The following is an 18651-nucleotide window of genomic DNA, read 5'->3' on the forward strand; positions in this document are numbered from 1 at the left end:
ATGCTCCTCAGCCCCGCTTGTCTGCAAAAATTCCCCTACAGCTCTAAAACAGGGGCTCAGCTTTCCCCATGTGGGTACAGGAAGAGAAGGGGCAACACATTTCTGAGGAATGAGCAAGGACCCACCTTCTTTATGCGACTCAGATGGCATGCTCTGCTAGTTAGCTTTTGTCAGCCTGACACAAACGAGGAAGAGGGAGCCTCAGCTGTGGAACTATCTTCATTAGATTGACAAGTGGGCAATTGTCATAGGGCATTGTATTGATTAATGATTGATGTTGGTGGGCCAAGTCCACTGATCATTCCTGGGCAGGTATTCCTGGATTGTCTAAGAAAGCAGGCTGAGCAAGCCGGTAGACTGCATTCCTCTATGGTCACTGCTTCAGTTCCTGCCTCTAGGTTCCTTCTTTGGCTTCCTTTGATGACTGAGTGTGACCTGTAGGCAAATATACCTTTTCTCCCCCCCCCCCCCCTTTTTGGTCAGAGTTTATCATAGGAATAGAAACCTAACAATGGCATATGCCTTTGAGAAAAGTGTTCAGGCTGATGTCCAGCTTGGAGATCCCTCTTGCAGTAGCCAAGGAGATTGACAAAATAAACCTTGACAAACCTAGATTAAAGATCTAGGAAGAGAGGGTCTCTGGCATACAGTTGACCAGTTTGGCCTGAAGCCACGGTTTAGCTGATGCGGCCTGGTTCTGCTCTTGCCAAACAGCTGCAGTCAGCACAAGGCCATGTGTGAGTGAGTCCTGGAGCGATTACACAGCAGTGTGCAGAACCGGCATGCATTGAGAAGCTGAAGGATGCTCACAATGCCAGGCCTTTGCTAACCAGCCCCCTACACAGGCACAGGAACCAATCCAAGACACGCTGCAAACTTAGCCCCAAGGGCAGGCATCCCCTCTGGCAATCTTGAAGGAACATGTAGAATTCACTTGGCAATCATGTTGCCTGAGACTGAGTGGAGGGCTAATCAATCTTGGCTATAAGACCTGAAAGGAAAATAAGGGAAGGGAGGAAGGGCTAGATGCCAGGGATGTTTCTGAGCTGTCTGGCCTCTTACAACCCCCAGACCTTGGAACTCTGCTGGTAATGAAGACTAATGCAAGATTTGAGTAGCCAAGGCAGAATGAAATGGGCTAAAGCTCTAATATTAGAGTAAAAAGGATTTTTTTTTTAAAAAAAGCAAGGCTATGCTTGGATCTCAATTAAGCTTCAATAAATATACTTCCCTCTAATGCTGCTATGACTGATACACTCTGATAAGATATACTCTTTATATGTTCTTGCTAGTAAGAGTATAAAAAATTTAGAATATTGACAACCTTTAATATATGTGCATTGCTGTCTATGGCCAGACTGGCAATTCAACCATGCTCTAACCAGAGAAGCACATGTCTTCCTGTTCAACAATACTGTCTAGCTCCCCCTCAGCTGGTACTTTGGACACCTTTCATAACACAACCACAGGATCTCCAATGCAGGCCACCACCTGCTATTTCTACTGCCTCTCACAGAGGATTCCACCATCACCACCCAGAAGGACCTCTTCACCAATGGCAACCTCTCTGGCTGCCAGAATTCTAGCATATGCAGTTGCCTTTTTAGTACTTAAGCCTGGTCTTAAACAGAAAAGTTTCTAAAACTCCCCTGTGTTAGTCTCAGATTGTGGCCACATCGAGGCTTACCTGAACCATTAACACCGCTTGGCTTTGAATAAATGACTTCCGCTAGATAAATGATCCTTAGGGTCACCTGTAACCTTTGTGGCAAGGATTAATTGGTAAACTCTTCCCCAAGGCCTAGCAGAGTACTAAGCAAATAATAAATGGTCAAGAACTCCTGGATTTTCTGTCAGGCTCACATCGTTGCCTATTTTTTGGACACGCAAGATTATTCTAGCCTGTGATGATTAAAACAGAGTGGAAAAAAGTCTAGGCTTAGATTATCACCAGGCTGGCTTGACTTTCCTTGCATCTATTAGGACCAACTAACCGGTTTACCTGTGCCTCCTTTCAAGCCTATAACACACACATCAGGGGCTACAGAGTCCACTTCCTTCCGCAAAGGGCTTGATGCCATTTGAAAGTTGTTTTTAACAATTTAACTTACCTACCATTAGAATTCTGAAATAGGTAGAGGATATAAGAGTAAATCTTTAATATTTGTTTAATTTTGCTTTTATTAATTAAATTTGTTGATTTATTTTACATCCCAATCATATTTCCCCCAATCCTTCCTCTTTTCCCATTTCCTCCCACAACCTCCCCGGTTTCCCCATTCATTCTTCCTCTGTTTCTGTTCAGAATGGGGCAGGCCTCCCATGGGTATCAACAAAGCAAGGCATATCAAGTTGATGTAGGACTAAGCGCCTCTTCTTGTATTGAGGCTGGATAAGGCACCCCTGTATAGGAAGAGGTTCCCAAAAGCCAGCCAAAGCAGTAGGGCAGCCCCTACTCCCGCTGTTAGGGGATTAAAGGTAGCCCAAGCTACACAATTGTCACACATATGCAGAGGGCCTATGTCAGTCCCATACAGGTTTTCTGGTTGCTGGTTCAGGCTCTGTGAGCGCCTATGGGCCCAGGCTAGTTGTTTCTGTGGGTTCCCTTGTAATTTCACTTTAAAATTGAGACTGAGAGAGAGTAGGTGGTCGCTTTAGGAATGGTTTTAAAACAGAGATGTTCCGGAGGTGTATGTGTGAGGTGGGAAAAGAAGAGCAGAGAGCCAAAGACAGACAGACTTCCATGCTTCTTGGACTGTTTGAATGATGTCATAACAAACACAATCAATGGGCCTTTGACCAACAGAACTGGGTGGTGGCACGCACTCTTGCGTCTGCGGTTGGTATTGACAAGCGGGTAATGACCATCCTGTAACGTGCCACTCAAACTGAGAGCATTAGCATTGCTTAAAGGTCAGAAACAAATTCTCTTAAATGCAGAATTCTTTAGAAACCAGAGGGAAGAGTCAAGATCTTTTAAAGCCAAGTTCATACTATGTACACAGGACTATTGGGAGACACCCAGAATTGGCCCTGACATAATGGCTCACATCAAAATACTAATTATTCCTAGCTTAGAAATATTGACTTCCAAACAAACTTGGTGGTGAAGTTCCTCTACGGAGAAGAACAAAAAGAGTTTCTGAAAGAAATACCCTATGTGAGAGGAAACACAAATTGACAGCAAATCTGGACCAAATCAGAGGAAACATACTTACTTTGTGACACTCTTACTAGCTCGGTCACACTGAAAACACCTGATGTGACAAAACTGTCCTGGAAGCCCAAATGTCCTGTGGAAACAAAACCAGAAGAAAACCAAGCGTCAGAAACTGAAAGCGCTCACCAGCACAAGTGTAAACACTCGTCCGTTATGATTAAGCATGCGAGGCCTAAGTGCACACTCAGCCCCCTCGGTGCTCCTGTGGGAGGGCACAGTCATTTGGTAACAGAGACAACTTTTGGGTTGAGTCTGGAGGTTGTGGAAAAGTTTTGAAACAACAGCTGGGTGATTTTCGAGATGGTTAAAAAAAAAATCAACAGGAAATCTGAAACAAAAGACAATTTTAAAAGAAAGAAAGGAAAGAGATGACCCCCCGAGGCTTAGTCATGGGGACGCAGCATCCCTGGGAATCAACCAGGAGAGCAAAGCTCCACAGTGGTTAGAAACACTCACCACAGGAGTGTCTGATCAGGTTTAGCTGCCTGTTTATTTAAATCAAATGAGGTTTAAAGGTATTCCTTTCTTTTCTAGAGGCCCTACAGAAGGAGTTCTGGAAGAGGCAGATGCAAACTCAGTCTTGAAATGTGGAAAGAAGTCATTTTGTACATAGACACAAATTCATATTTGCTTAGAGAAAAAGGGTTTCGTGTTGGTTGATTTTTTATAATATATATATATATATAAATGGTTCAATATTGATTCATCTTAAGTTTTGCGTTTGCTTAATTTTAACTGAATGTAATTAATTTTCTCTAAAATATCTGATTTTACACCCCACAAACATTGTACAACTTCATGGGGTATTTAAAAACATAGAGCTTACAAATGGCGAGGGATGCACAGTCTAAGATGTGTATTCCGGCACCTACAGGTTTTGTTCTGTGTCTTACAAGGCATATTCTACTCGAGAGATTTGTTCGTGAACTTGGCTTACTCTTTACCTGCTTTAAGTGTGATGCCCTGGAGCAAGTGATGGCTGAAGATATTAAAAAAAAAAAAAAAAGAAAGAAAAGAACAAAACACTGTTCTTTGCAGTAAGACACACACCTTAAGAGATCTAGCCTGAGAGAATAAGCAATCTGTATGTACAGCAACCCATCAGTAAGATGTGCACGCTTTAGAAAAGCCAGATTTCACACACTGCTGAGGGGAAGCAAACTCATGGACTTCAGAGCATACATACCAGAAAGCTTACTAGACGCCACACCCAGCAATGCACAGAAGGGGCCAAGTTTTAGAGGGTCATTAGCAGAGCTATGAGTTCTTCTTTTGATTACAACAGAGTTTTGAGGAAGGAAGGATTTTACTGCGCTTTAAAATTTTCAGTTAATTCTGATATAACACAGGATATCTATGAGACCAAAAATAGTCCTAAGCTTTGGGATATATACCAGTCATAACCCTCTGTTCAAAATGAAATGGCAGAAGTTCACCTTAAACGTTCTGAAGGACTTTTACTTATCAAAACGACTTATGTTTTGTATCTAGGGGATCCTATTTAGTAAGGGCTGAAGGTACTGTCTCTTGGACTGAGAAGTAAAAACTTGAGCAAATAAATAAAAAATTCTCTTAAAGAGGTCCTGTCAAAACAGATCATAACATTTCTTTTTTACTGGGCACCATTAAGATCACGTTTACCCTAGAGATCATAACAAAGGAAATCCGCTGCAATGTACATGAATGTGGACTCGATGCACACACCATCCAGGAAAACACAGAAGAATGGGAAGTGCGGTTCTTCCATACCTCTCTTTGAACAAGTTACGGGCTGACACTTGCTTCAGTACTAAACCCTGAAAGCCTATATTTTCAGGAAAGACTCATAAGAATCTCTGAACTAAGTAAGCATGAACACAGACCCCTTAATTCTGCCGTCCAAAAACAAGTCTATCTTCAAGCCTAGTTTGAGTTTGATGCAAGGACTCAGGGGCAGGGTGACCTTTGTCATCACTCAGTGAGCAAACAAATTTGTGGAAACTAGATTCATGCTTAATTGGTTTACCAAGGGGATTTTTATGCCTCACAGGAGCTAGTGAATATTTGTGAATAAAGAGATGAGTGAATCTTTAAACCAGTGACGCTCAAATCTTTTCCTTTGGCCCTCCTGGATTCCCAACTTCTAAACGTCTAAGCATCTACTGGACATGCTATGCGGACATCTCACAGGCAGCCTTAGATCCAACACGTCCAAAGTCTTTAGTTTTCTGTGATTTGGTGCCATCCTCAGTCTACAGTTATACAATTGCCTAAACCCATGTGTCCACATTGATTCGGTTTCCAGGATATGTGGTTCCACCTCTCATGTTTCTTCTTTTCCTGAGAGTGAGGTGGAGCACATGCTCAGTCCTCACCACCATGATGGGGAACCTCCAAACTGTCTGCTGTCTACTATTCACTCACTCATTTGGCATCCTCATGGATTCATTCCCTAGTTTGGAGCCAGAACCATCTCACTGAACGGCAGAGCCGACCACTCACTTAACACACATTTACTGAGCAGCTACCATGTGCCGGGCACTGTGCTGGATCTACGGTTCTGGATTTCAGAGAATTTGCAGTTTGGCCATAGAGACACATAAATGTGTTTACAACAGATAGTATAGTCTAAGTGACACAAAGGGAACACACAAGGGCATTAGAAAGGATGGCAAGGGAAACTCTTTCCTAGCACTGTCTGGAAGGTATTGAGAAGACAGCTAGGACAGAGAGTTGGCAAGCTAGCTAGTAGGTATACAAAGGCTCCAAGGAGAGTAGCAAGTCTGGAAGAACCTGAGATCAATCCAACCTATTCACGGCACCCTGGCCTATCAGAAACCTCGCGAGAGTCCCACAGGTGGAACACCAACTCCTCATTTGTTTGCTTCTAACATTTTTTCTTATAATAAGGTTGAAATAAAACAAGCCCTGGAAAACTGAAAAACTAAAACACTCATATATATATATATATATATATATATATATATATATATATATTTCAAGCCGAACAGGACTGGCTCAAGGGAAAAAAAAAAAAAAACCACTTCCACGTGGCTTCTGTTGAAGAAGGTGCCATTGGTTTTTCTGCTAAGAAACGCCTGGGGTATGTACAATGGTGGCCATTCTGGTCCACTGTCTGGGAGAACAAACAAAAGCAGAGTCAAAGGGCAGAATTGTTCAATGAACAGTGACACCTGCCTCAAAGAAACCCAGTCTCAGAGTTAAACTAGGATAAGGAGACTGCAAAAATAATTTCTCCTTCTATCGGTAGCCTACTGTCTCAAGATGGAGTGGACGGGTAAGGATGTGGATGAGCGTATGCAAGCCAGAAACATGAAAACACAGAGTGTAAGTATTTCCCATGCCCCCACGGTAGCATCTCTCCACCATATAACTGAATGATCAGATAGATTTTATTTATAACTTGTCCCTGACAGACAGAAGGGTTGTGTAAACACTATTTAAGTGGCTAGTTTTGCTCCTTCGCTTGTTACTTGGAAACCCAGTGATGAACTCTGTTAGGTGACAGCAATGACGGTAAACCTAAGAAATGGTGGAAAAAGTGAGATGGTGGCCATAATGACTAAGCAACCCGGGCAGATTAATCTTTCTTTCTCACACACACAGAGTCATAAAAATGACTTGCAGGGAAATCACACGGACCAGGTTGCTCTACGTTATTGCAAGATGAAGAAAAAGTGGAAACAAAAATACAAAGTAAATTCTGGTAGTTTGAAATTCAGATGTTACTAATGTTAAAGATCTCTGTGAACTCCGGAACTGAGTAAACCCAGTAAACTCCGGAAATGCCTTGGGATTTCCATTTTGAGCAGGGCCTCTGAGAAATGATGGGAAAACATGGGTCGCTATTAATCTCACCTGGCATGATGCAGCATTAGACTGTTGGATGGTCTAGCTCTAAACCCAGAACAACTCTATAGGAGACTGAAATAGGTCTCTTTTAATTTTATATAAGATGGCTCGAAAGTTCCTTCACTGAGGTTTGCTCAATGAGTCCCCAAGTAGAGCACAGGTTTCAATGCCTGGGAGTTAACTGTTCCCAGTGCGGAGGGAGGAGCCCCTCTGGAACAACAGAATGTAAAGAGACACTCTTCTGTAGGTGCTTAGAAAAAGCCATTCTCTTCACCTCAACAATATCAGCAATTATTATGGGAATTGTCATTCTCTGGAAACCAAATCTCCTTTTATGGGAGGACAGAACATCTATCTACCTTTGGATGTTAAGGCAGGAAAGGAAAAGCTAGATTTTCTGAGATGTGGTGAACCACTGAACTGCCTACAGGTTGGGGAAGAGAACCAGGAACAGGGCGTTGTGAGGGCCGGCCCTTAAAGGAAGCCGAATGTCTCCACTGTGCTGTTTGTATCTAAGGAGGATACAGATAAGACTTTATACAAGACTCGGTGTTTTTCATGTTCAGATATCAAGGCTGCCCCTGTCCTGAATGATCAGGTCTCGTCTGGTTGTGGGTGTAGGCTGACTGCGGTGTGCAACCAGTTCTGTTAAGTGACGACTTCCATTCTCTTCTCTTCCTAGCAATTGAGTCTCCACCATTAGTAAATCACAGGCTAAGAAGAGAGATTTTCCAAGCCATATTCCTTGGTGATCGAGAAGGGAAAAGATCCCTTATTCTCACCTATCACATTCCAGGAGTAACCTGGGTGTCCTGGGATGTTCAGTTCCATAAAGGAAACTCCTTCCTGGAGGTGATGTCCTCCTTCTGTGCACTGAACAAGCCTACAGCACTCAAGGGATACAGCTCCATGTATTTCATATGTGCTCAATAAATAAGGTGAAGTTAAACTTGACTTTGCCCCCAAAGGTCAAAAATCAATAATGTGAAGTTATAAAGGATTTCTGTTACACTGACTGATGTCACTAGCCCCCCCCCACCTCATTGACATCATCTCTCTACTGTCAACAAGCTAGAAGGGCTGCTATAGCTTACGAATTTACACTGTCAAAGGGCTCAGCACAGCCCAACCTCTCTGTGCAGTGTTTGGTCAGTGACTTGGATAATCTTATTCGTTGGGCCTCTACTGTAGCACATAAGTTACTATGTTATTATTGACACTGCAATAGTTACTTCTGTACTCAATTTGATATCTCAAAAAGCAGATCTTTTAGGAATTAAATGGAGGTATTTACTTCTATGGGTTGAATAAAGCCAAATTCTAACTTGAGCCTAATTTATGTTATATGATGATTAAATTATTTGCCATTCATTCGAGAAATCTGTGATATTTCTGGTTGCTGAAACAATTCCTTGTATTAAAAACATGAAGAATTCACATTTGTAAAGACCTAAGAATGCTATAATACCTATTGTTTTGCTTTGAGAGTAACCTATGTGGTTAAGAAACAAATATCAGTAGCATTTAATTAAACTAAATTTGATTACCTGATGATTTTACATGGTTTAATTTTTGAATAATTAATGAAAGGACCACATTTACCAACAGAACATCTAAAATTCAGAGTAATTGTTGAACTTATTTTGTATGTTTCTGAATACTGGATACATGACATCGTGAAATAACCTGGATATGGAACGAAACATCAAGGCCACTTACTAGTGGAGGGACAAATACTGTATTTTAACAAAGATAGTTAGATTAATAAAAGTCAAGTTTTTGAAAACAATCCATTAAGTATATGTTTCTGTTGGGCGGTGGTGGCGCACGCCTTTAATCCCAGCACTCGGGAGGCAGAGGTAGGCGGATCTCTGTGAGTTCGAGGCCAGCCTGGTCTACAAGAGCTAGTTCCAGGACAGGAACCAAAATCTACGGAGAAACCCTGTCTCGAAAAATCCAAAAAAAAAAAAAAAAAAAGTATATGTTTCTTCCCAAAAAAATTCCAAATATCTTAATTTTGCCCTTTCGTAAAGGCAGAATAAATTTCTCTCTCCCCCACCTTTCAAATATCCGAGGATGAGCTCTCCAGCCAATGCCCCTCCTCCAGGCTGGAAATCCTTCCAATCATGGTTTTGTTTGTTATGATAATAAATTAACTTCCCTGTCTCCCTTAAACATTTAGACCACAACAGAAATGGATGTTTTGCGAGTGGAGACTTATGTAAGAACAGAGAAATATTAACTTTGGGGATGATGTTTTCAAATATGCCACTGAAATATAAACAAATGGAGAAAAATTTACATCAGCTAAGTGAAGCCACTATCCTTAGTATGAAGAAGCATTAGTTTACACATTGATTTTTTAAAAATTAATTTTGACGCTTTTAAATTAATTTAGTTTTGAACTAAAAGGGGGATTTCGACCAACCTTATTGTTTTCATGTTCTGAATCAAAGCTGCCTCCAAACATGGACAGTAACAACTGGTAATTGACAAATGGGTGGAACTATTTGTAATAACTCCAGCTTCTACTACGAACCCTTGCATATATTAGGGAAAAAAATAAGGAAATTTATTCCCTGAATACATCTGAAACTGATTATCTTAAATGAAACAGACATGGAACTGGATCACCCGAGGGCTACCCTGGTTCATGGGTGTAAAACAGCAGAAAACCTTCATGGCCCATCACCCTGCCTTTCCTCTTTAGGTCTAATTCATGTGGCTGTGAGACCATTAATAGAGCTCAGCTCGCTAAACCAGCATAAGACACAGGCAGTGACAAGGAGAGACGATGACCAGCAGCTATGTGCCAATTTTAAGACACTCAAAACTGATTTTGGTTCACTAAGCATGGAAAGAAAATCATTGATGAACTGAAGCAATACATCGTTTAAAAAAGGCTTTCAATTATGTTTCCAAGGCTACAGAGAAGAGCAAATCTAAGAGCTATTTTATACATAGAGATATGCAGTTTTCCAAATTCCATAACATTGGTGAATATTTAAGGCCCCAAAGAGCTTTCATTGCTTAGGCATTTTACTTTGTACAACTCTTGCAATCATTACTCTATCATGAATGCCATAATTCGTGATGTTTACTCAATCACAGAGTCTATATTATACTTTTCTGCAGAAACCATTGCAGGTTACAAATCATGTAGGCCACAATACTTTGAAGTCTTCTGGTCTAGCACAAACACAGAGTGTTTTAGAGGTACCAGATAGTTCTTTGTGAAATATAACAGGATGAATCAGACCGTTCAGGCCACATCGGGTAAGGACAATGAAGGAACACTTTTTAAGACTTTAAAGTCATGTAATGCAATTCCAGGCTGGATTTTTCTTGTTAAAAAGAAGGAAAATGGGAGTGATTGGAAGAGAAAAGGGCCAATATTTGACAACAGAAATCAGCATAACCTTTTAACTGCAGCAGCCATGGGTGACTGCCCTTCGACCTTGGAAGATTATGTGGGATTTGAACGACAACAGCTGGAAATGAGCCCGTGTGAGCAGAGTACAGATCTGAGACCTGCTACAAAAGCTGCACCGTCTGGGCCCAGATCAGCGTGCTCCTTAGAAACTGTTTCCCGCTCCTGGCTTAATACACTGTGAGCAGGAAGGTTGGTGAGGGGTTTTCTTTTCTTTCTTTTTTTTTTTTTTTAAGTTTTCTTTTAACTTTTTTTCCCCAAGCAAGAAATCATTGGTGGATTTCATCATCCCCGTTCTCTTCCCCATCTGTACAATTCACATTCCCACATGAAACAGGCCCACAGCCCACAGAGACACAGCAATTTATTTTTTTTAACATATGACATTTCAAAGATAACGTATCTTGAAATTTAATCATGCTTTCCTTGAGTGCTTAAATGGTCTTTACTGTGGACGTTTCAGTGGAAACCATCACAGAGACACAGGCGGGCACACACACACACACAGACACAGACACAGACACACACACACACACACACACACACACGGAGTGGTGGCAGTGGCGAGGGGAGGGCAACTAACTATAACTTTCCTATCAACAGTATAGAACATACTGCACGTCCTCACCCATGTGGACGAAACAACACTACCTATCCCACTTTCTTCCCTTGGCATGCAGATTCCTGCTGCGAGGCTCATGATTTCATCCTTTTCTTTACTTACTTCTTGAATATATTAGCATTGTTAAGTCTGTAGGTTTGCTCACTCAACAAGGCCATGAGAGAAGATGAATTCCAAAGAGGTTACCCTAACCTGGTAGATGCAGAGATAACGGCTCAGAGATAGGGTCCGTTTAATCCACAAAACCCTCGTCCATGTGCTGGAAGGCAGATATGCTGACGCAGGTGCACTTTCACTTCTCATTGCTCTGAAACCACCAAAATGACGCCGCACGATTACTGAAAGGACTCGCTGCTGTGACTCATTTATGCTGTTTTGGTTTTACAATGCGCCCTGTCTTACCTTCCACCACTCTGGGTTCTGCTGATTACTCTTCTCGCAATATCAAATTAGCAATTACTTAGCTTCAGTAGAGGTAGCCTTGCAACTATGCAAATAATTACCTGTGTCTGGCAAAGTCAACCTGGTGGAGTGGTACGGAACAAGCAGAAGCTGGTGGCACTGTCTTCCAGCTCAGACATGGGCCATCTGCCCACACCCTTCTATAGCAACTGTAAATGTTCTTCCAAATGAGCCATGGGACAGAGTGTTTTTCAGAACAGACCAAATCCATTTACTGTTTCAAAATTCTATAAACAGAGTATTAAGGAATTCAATCCCCAGAGAAACTATATGGGTGTTGGCCTTAGTCTCCTGGGAGCTCCTGCCAAACTCACATATTTGTCCGACTATTGGTTTATATTGTCCTTTGCAGTTCTCAGAGGAGGAAGGGCCACTGTGTGTGATCTCGGTTCACTTTAGGACTGGGTCTGGCTGGTGACAGGTACACATGATAAATGTTCCAGAAGGCTGACCTAATTTCCGTTGAAGTGAGTGTTTTGCTAAGAACATTCCCTCACAGTGTCAGCTTGCAGCAGAGTCCCGAACCTGCCAGGGTCTGTTTCCACTGCTTGTGAAACTTTACTTAAAGCAGAGTTAGTTTTGTCTTGTTCAATAACCTCCAGAATCAGGTTTGAACCTATCTATGTTTTAAGCCCATGTAAGAGGTGTAGTCGTCAAACTATGCTAAGTGTGATAGTTTTCAGTTGTCTGTGATGAGAAAAGCTCAACTCTCTGTGCTAAATACAAATTGGGATAGACCTGAAATACATTCGTCTTTTCTTGCATAGGAGGATCAGTATGTCAAAATGCTCATTCATTTTGCCATTCACAAACTATGTTTGCAAGATATCATTTACACACAGTAAAGTGGAAGGAGATACTATGGATGTTAGTGTCCTAAATTATATTAAGTTTCATTTCTTTGTAAACCAACACTAATGGTTGCACCTACCATGTTAAGTTTGTTGTTAGGAATAATGAGCTAGTAAGTTTTAAATGTTTAGCAAAGGACTTTGAGTACAGAATGTTATACAATGGCTCATATCATTAATCTTATAGAAATGTTACTAGAAAAAATTCTAGTTCTGCTCTTTTGACAAGGAATATTAAATATTCACATTTATACATAAGTGAAAATGTTGATAATCTAATTTATTTGAGTAAACTTGGTGGTAAAATAAAATTATTTTCTGAACCAAGTAACACAAAACTTGTTCAAAAAACAAACCCTCTGATATGTTTTAATGGATTATTCCAAACTAAGGGGATTAATAGTACTCAGCTTCTAAAATTAGTTCAAATCAAATCCCTAAATATAATCTTATTTGTGCATAAACATACTTATTTGTAACATTCATAATAACTACTGTTTAAAATTTCAAATACAATTTTAAAAGTAATTCGTTTTTTAAATGGACCTAAAGTGCATTTTTCTGACAGTAGATTAAGTTTGTTTCATGGGGGAAGAAAAAAACAGCTTCCCCTGCCTAGTTTCACTTTAGTATTTTAAGGATCTGGTTTCCTGAAAACTCCTGTTGATAGCTAACGTGGCCGCGCTGTTTGCTCTAGAAAGTGTGTATTTAGAATCTAGTTTTTAAGCTACTTTTCAAATAAAAGCCATTTACAATTTTTTAAAAACAGGAAGTGCTTCTCATCCTTCTAAATGGGTAGGATATAAGTGATCGTTACGCATGTTAAGTAAGAAAAAACTTATTTTGGTTAAGATCTCCACATTCTGGCTTCGTACCTCTACATAAACAGAGAGCCGTCGGAAAGCCTCCCTCAAGGTGGGGTCTTGATTCCTCGTAGCTCGAAATCAATGCTAAGAGAGTTTGGCCTTTTAGGCGGAGGATGATCGACATGCTTCACTTTCCTGCCTTTGATCACTGAAGCACTTTGGGATGCAGGCAGTCTCCTTGATTTTAGGGAAAGAACCTTTGTTCTCACAAAATGGACCAAGTCCCTCTCAGCCTCAGCTGGAAGACAGCACGCTCACATTCTCAGAATTACTGCTTCTCATCAGGGCCGTCAGCATTTTGAAGGGCTTGGCCTCCAGAGTTTAGAAGGAAACTGGTCACTGCAGGACACTTAGCACACCCACACCACCACCAGTAGTCTTTCACCACTGACTGCTGACTTTTCCCCAGGAAAAGCAAAAAGGACCTCACATTTTGACATCCCCCTCCACCCAGTGAAGAAAAGCTGCCTTCTGACCTCGCCATGCATCTAATATCGAATAATCTTACAGGGAACTATCAGACACATTGGATCCAATTCTCCACTGTAAACTCTCAGAGGCCAGGCATTAAAGACTCTCGCTGCCCCGGAAATGAAGTAGCATGGGAAACTGGAGAAGATATATACATTCTGTTCTCTGCCATTAGCACAAAGATGCAGGTGGAATAAGACTGAACATAGGACCCAAATGACCCCACGTCCCTACTGCTAAGAGAGGAGAATTCCACCCCAGAAACAGAACAATCCAGGCAACCATAGACTGCACGATGTCAACCAACCAGCAAGTCCCATGATGGCCTAAGTTACCGGCGAGCTGAGGAGGAGCGTAACTCATCCAGCTCTCTGAAAGTCTCCTTTCTCTGATCACCCTGATATATTTCAGAACATCTATCATTTTCTCAATAGTAAGAAAAGAAGTAAGGGCAGACATCCAGTGCCGAGTTGGAGCGTCCTTCTGCCTTATGAATTACAACGAGCTGTCCCCTTAGTTCAATTTCTGTCCTTAACCCAGGGAAACCCATAAACCTCTGCAAGGGGGTAGAATATTCACAGAAGAGGCAGGAACTCTTGGGTTTGTGTGTGTGTGTGTGGTGTTTCACTTCATTTACACCCTCAAAGTGTGTAAACTGTCAGGGTCGCTTGAAACACCGCTCACTACCCTAGGCATCTCTGACTCTAATCTTAGAAACAGTGCCATGAAGGACACAGACTGTAGCTATCTTGAAGGTGGAACCCTTCTGGCTGCCGCTGATGAAGCCAACACTGTCCCGCTTTACTTTTACAATGACTCGTTTGTACAAAAGTTAATAGGGTTCAGGGATAATTTGGGGGCTCCAATTACCATCAAAAGTGTTAGAAGACAATGCGATGTTTAAAAAAGTGCTTTAAATATTTTCCTAAATTATTTTTTCTACAGCTTGATTCACTCATTCAATAAACATTTTTTACTGCTCATAAGAACCATATATAGGTGAACACAGAACATATACCAACAAATTGTGTCCTCAGCCTAGTTAAAGTTCCTTTTAAGGCAAATGTAACGATGACTTCCTGATATTATTTCTATATACAGAGTGTTTTAGTTAGTTCACACATACTTTGTTTAAACCCATCGTGATTCCACACACTGATGACCAGGGAGATAGCTTTCATTTTTATAGCTTATTATTTATTTTTATAAAAAAAACATAGGTCTCAGTTACTATCTTTGTGACCTGAAGTACATTAACTACATTTTCATCATTTTTTTTTAAGAAATACTTGATAGATCTCCTTTCTGCTCTGGGTACTGTAGCAGGCAAGAAGCTTCATAGTTTGGAACTTTGGGTACTTGCAGCCCCGTGGGATGAAGTCTATGGAAGGGTATAGGCCCTCAGGGCAGAAGCAGTTTCTGAGAAGACTGGTCAGAAATGGCTCCCTGGAGGCTCAGGATGGCCTGTACAAGCCCACCAAGACCTGTACTAGTAGCAATGCAAACCTGAGGAGGTGACCCACCATTTCATGTGTGCACAAATAAAAAGAGACCAGTGAGGGCTGATCTCTTCTGAGTGCTCACCCTGAGCCTGAACTTATCTCTGCTTTGTCCTGTGTCATTTCCTTCTTGCTATGATCGCCTTGTGTTTAGCTAAAGCAATGAGTACAGTTTACGGCTTCCAGGCAAGTAACTCAAGGCCATATAGCCAGTGACTACAAGGCAGGATTTCAACTCAAGAATCTACTCTCAGCTTTGGCACCATTTCCCAACTTACTAAGACACCAAGTCCGGAGGCCTGAACCTTGGATCATAAGAAGAAGATACTACGGGCAGGACAACCATGACTCTCACCACTGTCTATGTATACATGCCTGGTTTGGCCGCTATAAACAGTAGTTTTGTTTTCCATATCAGGCGATTCTACTCAAACTGAAACCTTCACTTTTCAGACCAAGACAATATCCTTCACCAAACCCAGTAGGAAGGTTACTCTCTCCAGCTCAAGCTCAGTAAACCCATGGTTTCTCACAGTGGTTGCTACTCCTTAATACCATTTCCCCTCTCCTAAGACTCCTGCCGCATTATATACAGTGCTGTCCTATCCTCACCCACTTAGCTTACTGCTTTTCTTCTCAAATGCAAACAATCAAAGCTATGCCATCTTCATAGCAACACTGAGAGAGAACCCTGGAAAGTGGAGCAGGATTACAGAAGAAAAACACATTTCTATGTTTTATTTGTTGGTTTGTTTTTAATTGCTGTTTAGCATCAAAACGAGACTGAAGAAAATAAGCCTTATGGTAAAAAAATTCCCATGTGAACTTTCTTTCCAGGTCAAAGTCCTGGGGAGGTGTTTAGTAATGAATTACAGAATGTTGCTGAGAACTGTGGCCTGGGAATACGGCTCAGTTAGTAAAGTACAAGCTGTGCTAGCAGAGGAGTGAGTTAGGATCTCTAGAACCATGTAAAAAGTCAGTGTGGGCAGAAGGATCCCCGGAGTGTGCTGACTAGCTGGTCTTGCTAAATCAGTGATCTCTATGTTTAGCGAGAGAGACCTTGTCTCAGTATAAACTGGAAACTGATAGACAAAGACACGGAAAGCCACCCTCTGGCCCCCACATGCACGGATACCCATACTACAGGTGTATACAAATGCACATGTGTGCACGTGTGCATGTGTGCACGCACACACACGGGGGAACACCAAAATTTAGGAACTCATTTGGGCTTTAAATTAAATTGGGAAATAAATCTAATGAAGCCCTGGAGCCATGTTAATTCTCCATTTTGATCTGAGGACTCGGGAGGGATGTGGACTTTTGCAATGGCCTTCTGTGTATGAAAGATGAGGAAAAAATACAAATCTCTCATGCATCTAGGGTTTACCTCTCTGAACACTTCTCACCACCCAAAGAGGACACCCTTAATATTGTAAGTGTTCGCCCAAACAGCTGGGTGCATCAGTATCAGATACAAAATCCTGTGAAGAGGGCGGATGACCACACAATGGGCAACACACGGCTGCTCACATCTTGGTGGCACTCGACCTCTCAACAGAACCCTGAACCTTTTTTCTTCACTAGACAAAACAGGACTGTAACTGGGTCCTCCAATGGGCACACACCCACAGCTCATTTTCACTGATGGCTGAGGACCTTGGGGCAGCTCAATCTCTTCTTCTCTCTGTAGAGTGAGGACCGAATGAAGGAATGTGCAGACTCCGGCACTGCCTGGCAAAGGCACTGCTTACAAGGTTTGCTGATGCTACTTCCGGGCGCCTCTGTCTTCAACAGTGATTCCAATGGGCTCTCATAAGAGATGCTTTCTTTTGCAATACTGAACTTCTACCCATTGCAAGAGCTCATAAAGGATTCGAACATCAACAATTTGGTGAACAGTTTGCTAATCTGAAAAGAGCTCCACACCTGTTTATGAAATAAACAGAGAACTACTGATGCTACAATGTATATATACACAAGTCTACTGATGGATGCTACAATGTATATACACACAAGTCTACTGATGGATGCCACAATGTATATACACACAAGTCTACTGATGGATGCCACAATGTATATACACACAAGTCTACTGATGGATGCCACAATGTATATACACACACAAGTCTTAGTTCAAAGTTCCTCAGTGTGTGTTTTCCATAGGTGACATTTGGTAAGGTCTGGATACATTTCCGATTGTCCCAACTATGTGGGCATCAGGTGTGGAGGGTTCCTGACATTTAATCATTAGGGTTCAGGAAAACTGCTAAATACCTGAGAAGGCACAGGGTAATGACTAAAAACAAAGACACGGCACAAAAACATCATAGTGCCTAGAAACCCTGATTCTTAATTCCAGCACAGTATATAATCATTAATTCATGCAGCTAAATTTACCAAGGGCCTACAGTTTAGCTGTGTCCCGTGAGAGCTGGAGTTATAGAATGAAGACTGGATAGCAGCCTGCCATAGTTTGCATAGGCGTGACAACAGACCACTGCTCAGGAGGAGCTCCTTGTGTCACAAGGGTTGTGGAACACAGAGAACACCAGAGACAAAAACGTCAACCTGATTCTAGAGGTATGTTCAGGAAATTCAGAGGCACAAATAGAGGAGGGGGGAGGGAGAGACAGGGAACGGGGGAGGAGGAACAGAAAGAAAGGGAGAAAACAGAAGGGAACATTTCAACTGGTAATGACCAGAGATGGGACTTTGGGAAACAGCAGTGAAGATGAAGACTCTGGTACCCTTTCTTAATGAGAACACTATCGGTATGGGGAGGGCTGTGCTGGGCATCACAAGACATTTAGCAACTCTCACCTCCACGTCCTTTTCCTCCCATATGCTGGATGGAAAGAGGATGCTTTCTCCCCAGGCATTTTGACAAGGGGAAAAGCCTCCGCTGCATTACTTCTTGATTTGAGATTGGTTAAAGTATTAATGAGTGTCTGACAAGCATTAGGCTTGCAGTAATGTTTGCAGGTTCAGCCCACTCTCCACCAGTGGTCTGGAGCGTTCTTACCGCAGCAGCTCACCCTTCCAGCAACAGACTCGTTAGAACCTCACACCGCATCTACAGTAGTGAAAACGTGCCAGCCCAACACACCAAAGAGACTTCCCAAGCACAAATAAATAAATACTGAAATGCCATTTCACCTGAGCTCCATCTTGACAGAGAAAGTCCAATAGGGTTTAGCTCACAAACAGTCTCTGTGACAGCAAACCTCCCCAGACAGTCTAAAGTGCTCAGCCAACTGATTTCCACTACACTTCAAAGAAAAGCAGTGGTTGTTCCACATGATCGTTTGTAGGATAGAAAATTAAGGACAAAAAGAAACACCCACCTAAATTTCTATACTTGGGGAGTTTAACTTT

The 18651-nt window shown here is 41.8% G+C and overlaps 1 protein-coding gene across 4 annotated transcripts in view; it reads right to left on the bottom strand.

Moving 5' to 3' along the window:
- Positions 1 to 18651, bottom strand: part of Nfia (nuclear factor I A) — a 345107-nt gene that overhangs the window by 116821 nt on the left and 209635 nt on the right. For all 4 annotated transcript variants that reach the window (XM_057783547.1, XM_057783548.1, XM_057783549.1 and 1 more), the window contains exon 4: positions 3219 to 3293. In XM_057783547.1, coding sequence (XP_057639530.1) covers positions 3219 to 3293 — 75 coding nt within the window. The remainder of the gene's footprint in view (positions 1 to 3218; positions 3294 to 18651) is intronic.

Source organism: Chionomys nivalis, chromosome 11, assembly GCF_950005125.1.
Source record: "Chionomys nivalis chromosome 11, mChiNiv1.1, whole genome shotgun sequence".
In the NCBI taxonomy this organism is placed as follows: Eukaryota; Metazoa; Chordata; class Mammalia; order Rodentia; family Cricetidae; genus Chionomys; species Chionomys nivalis.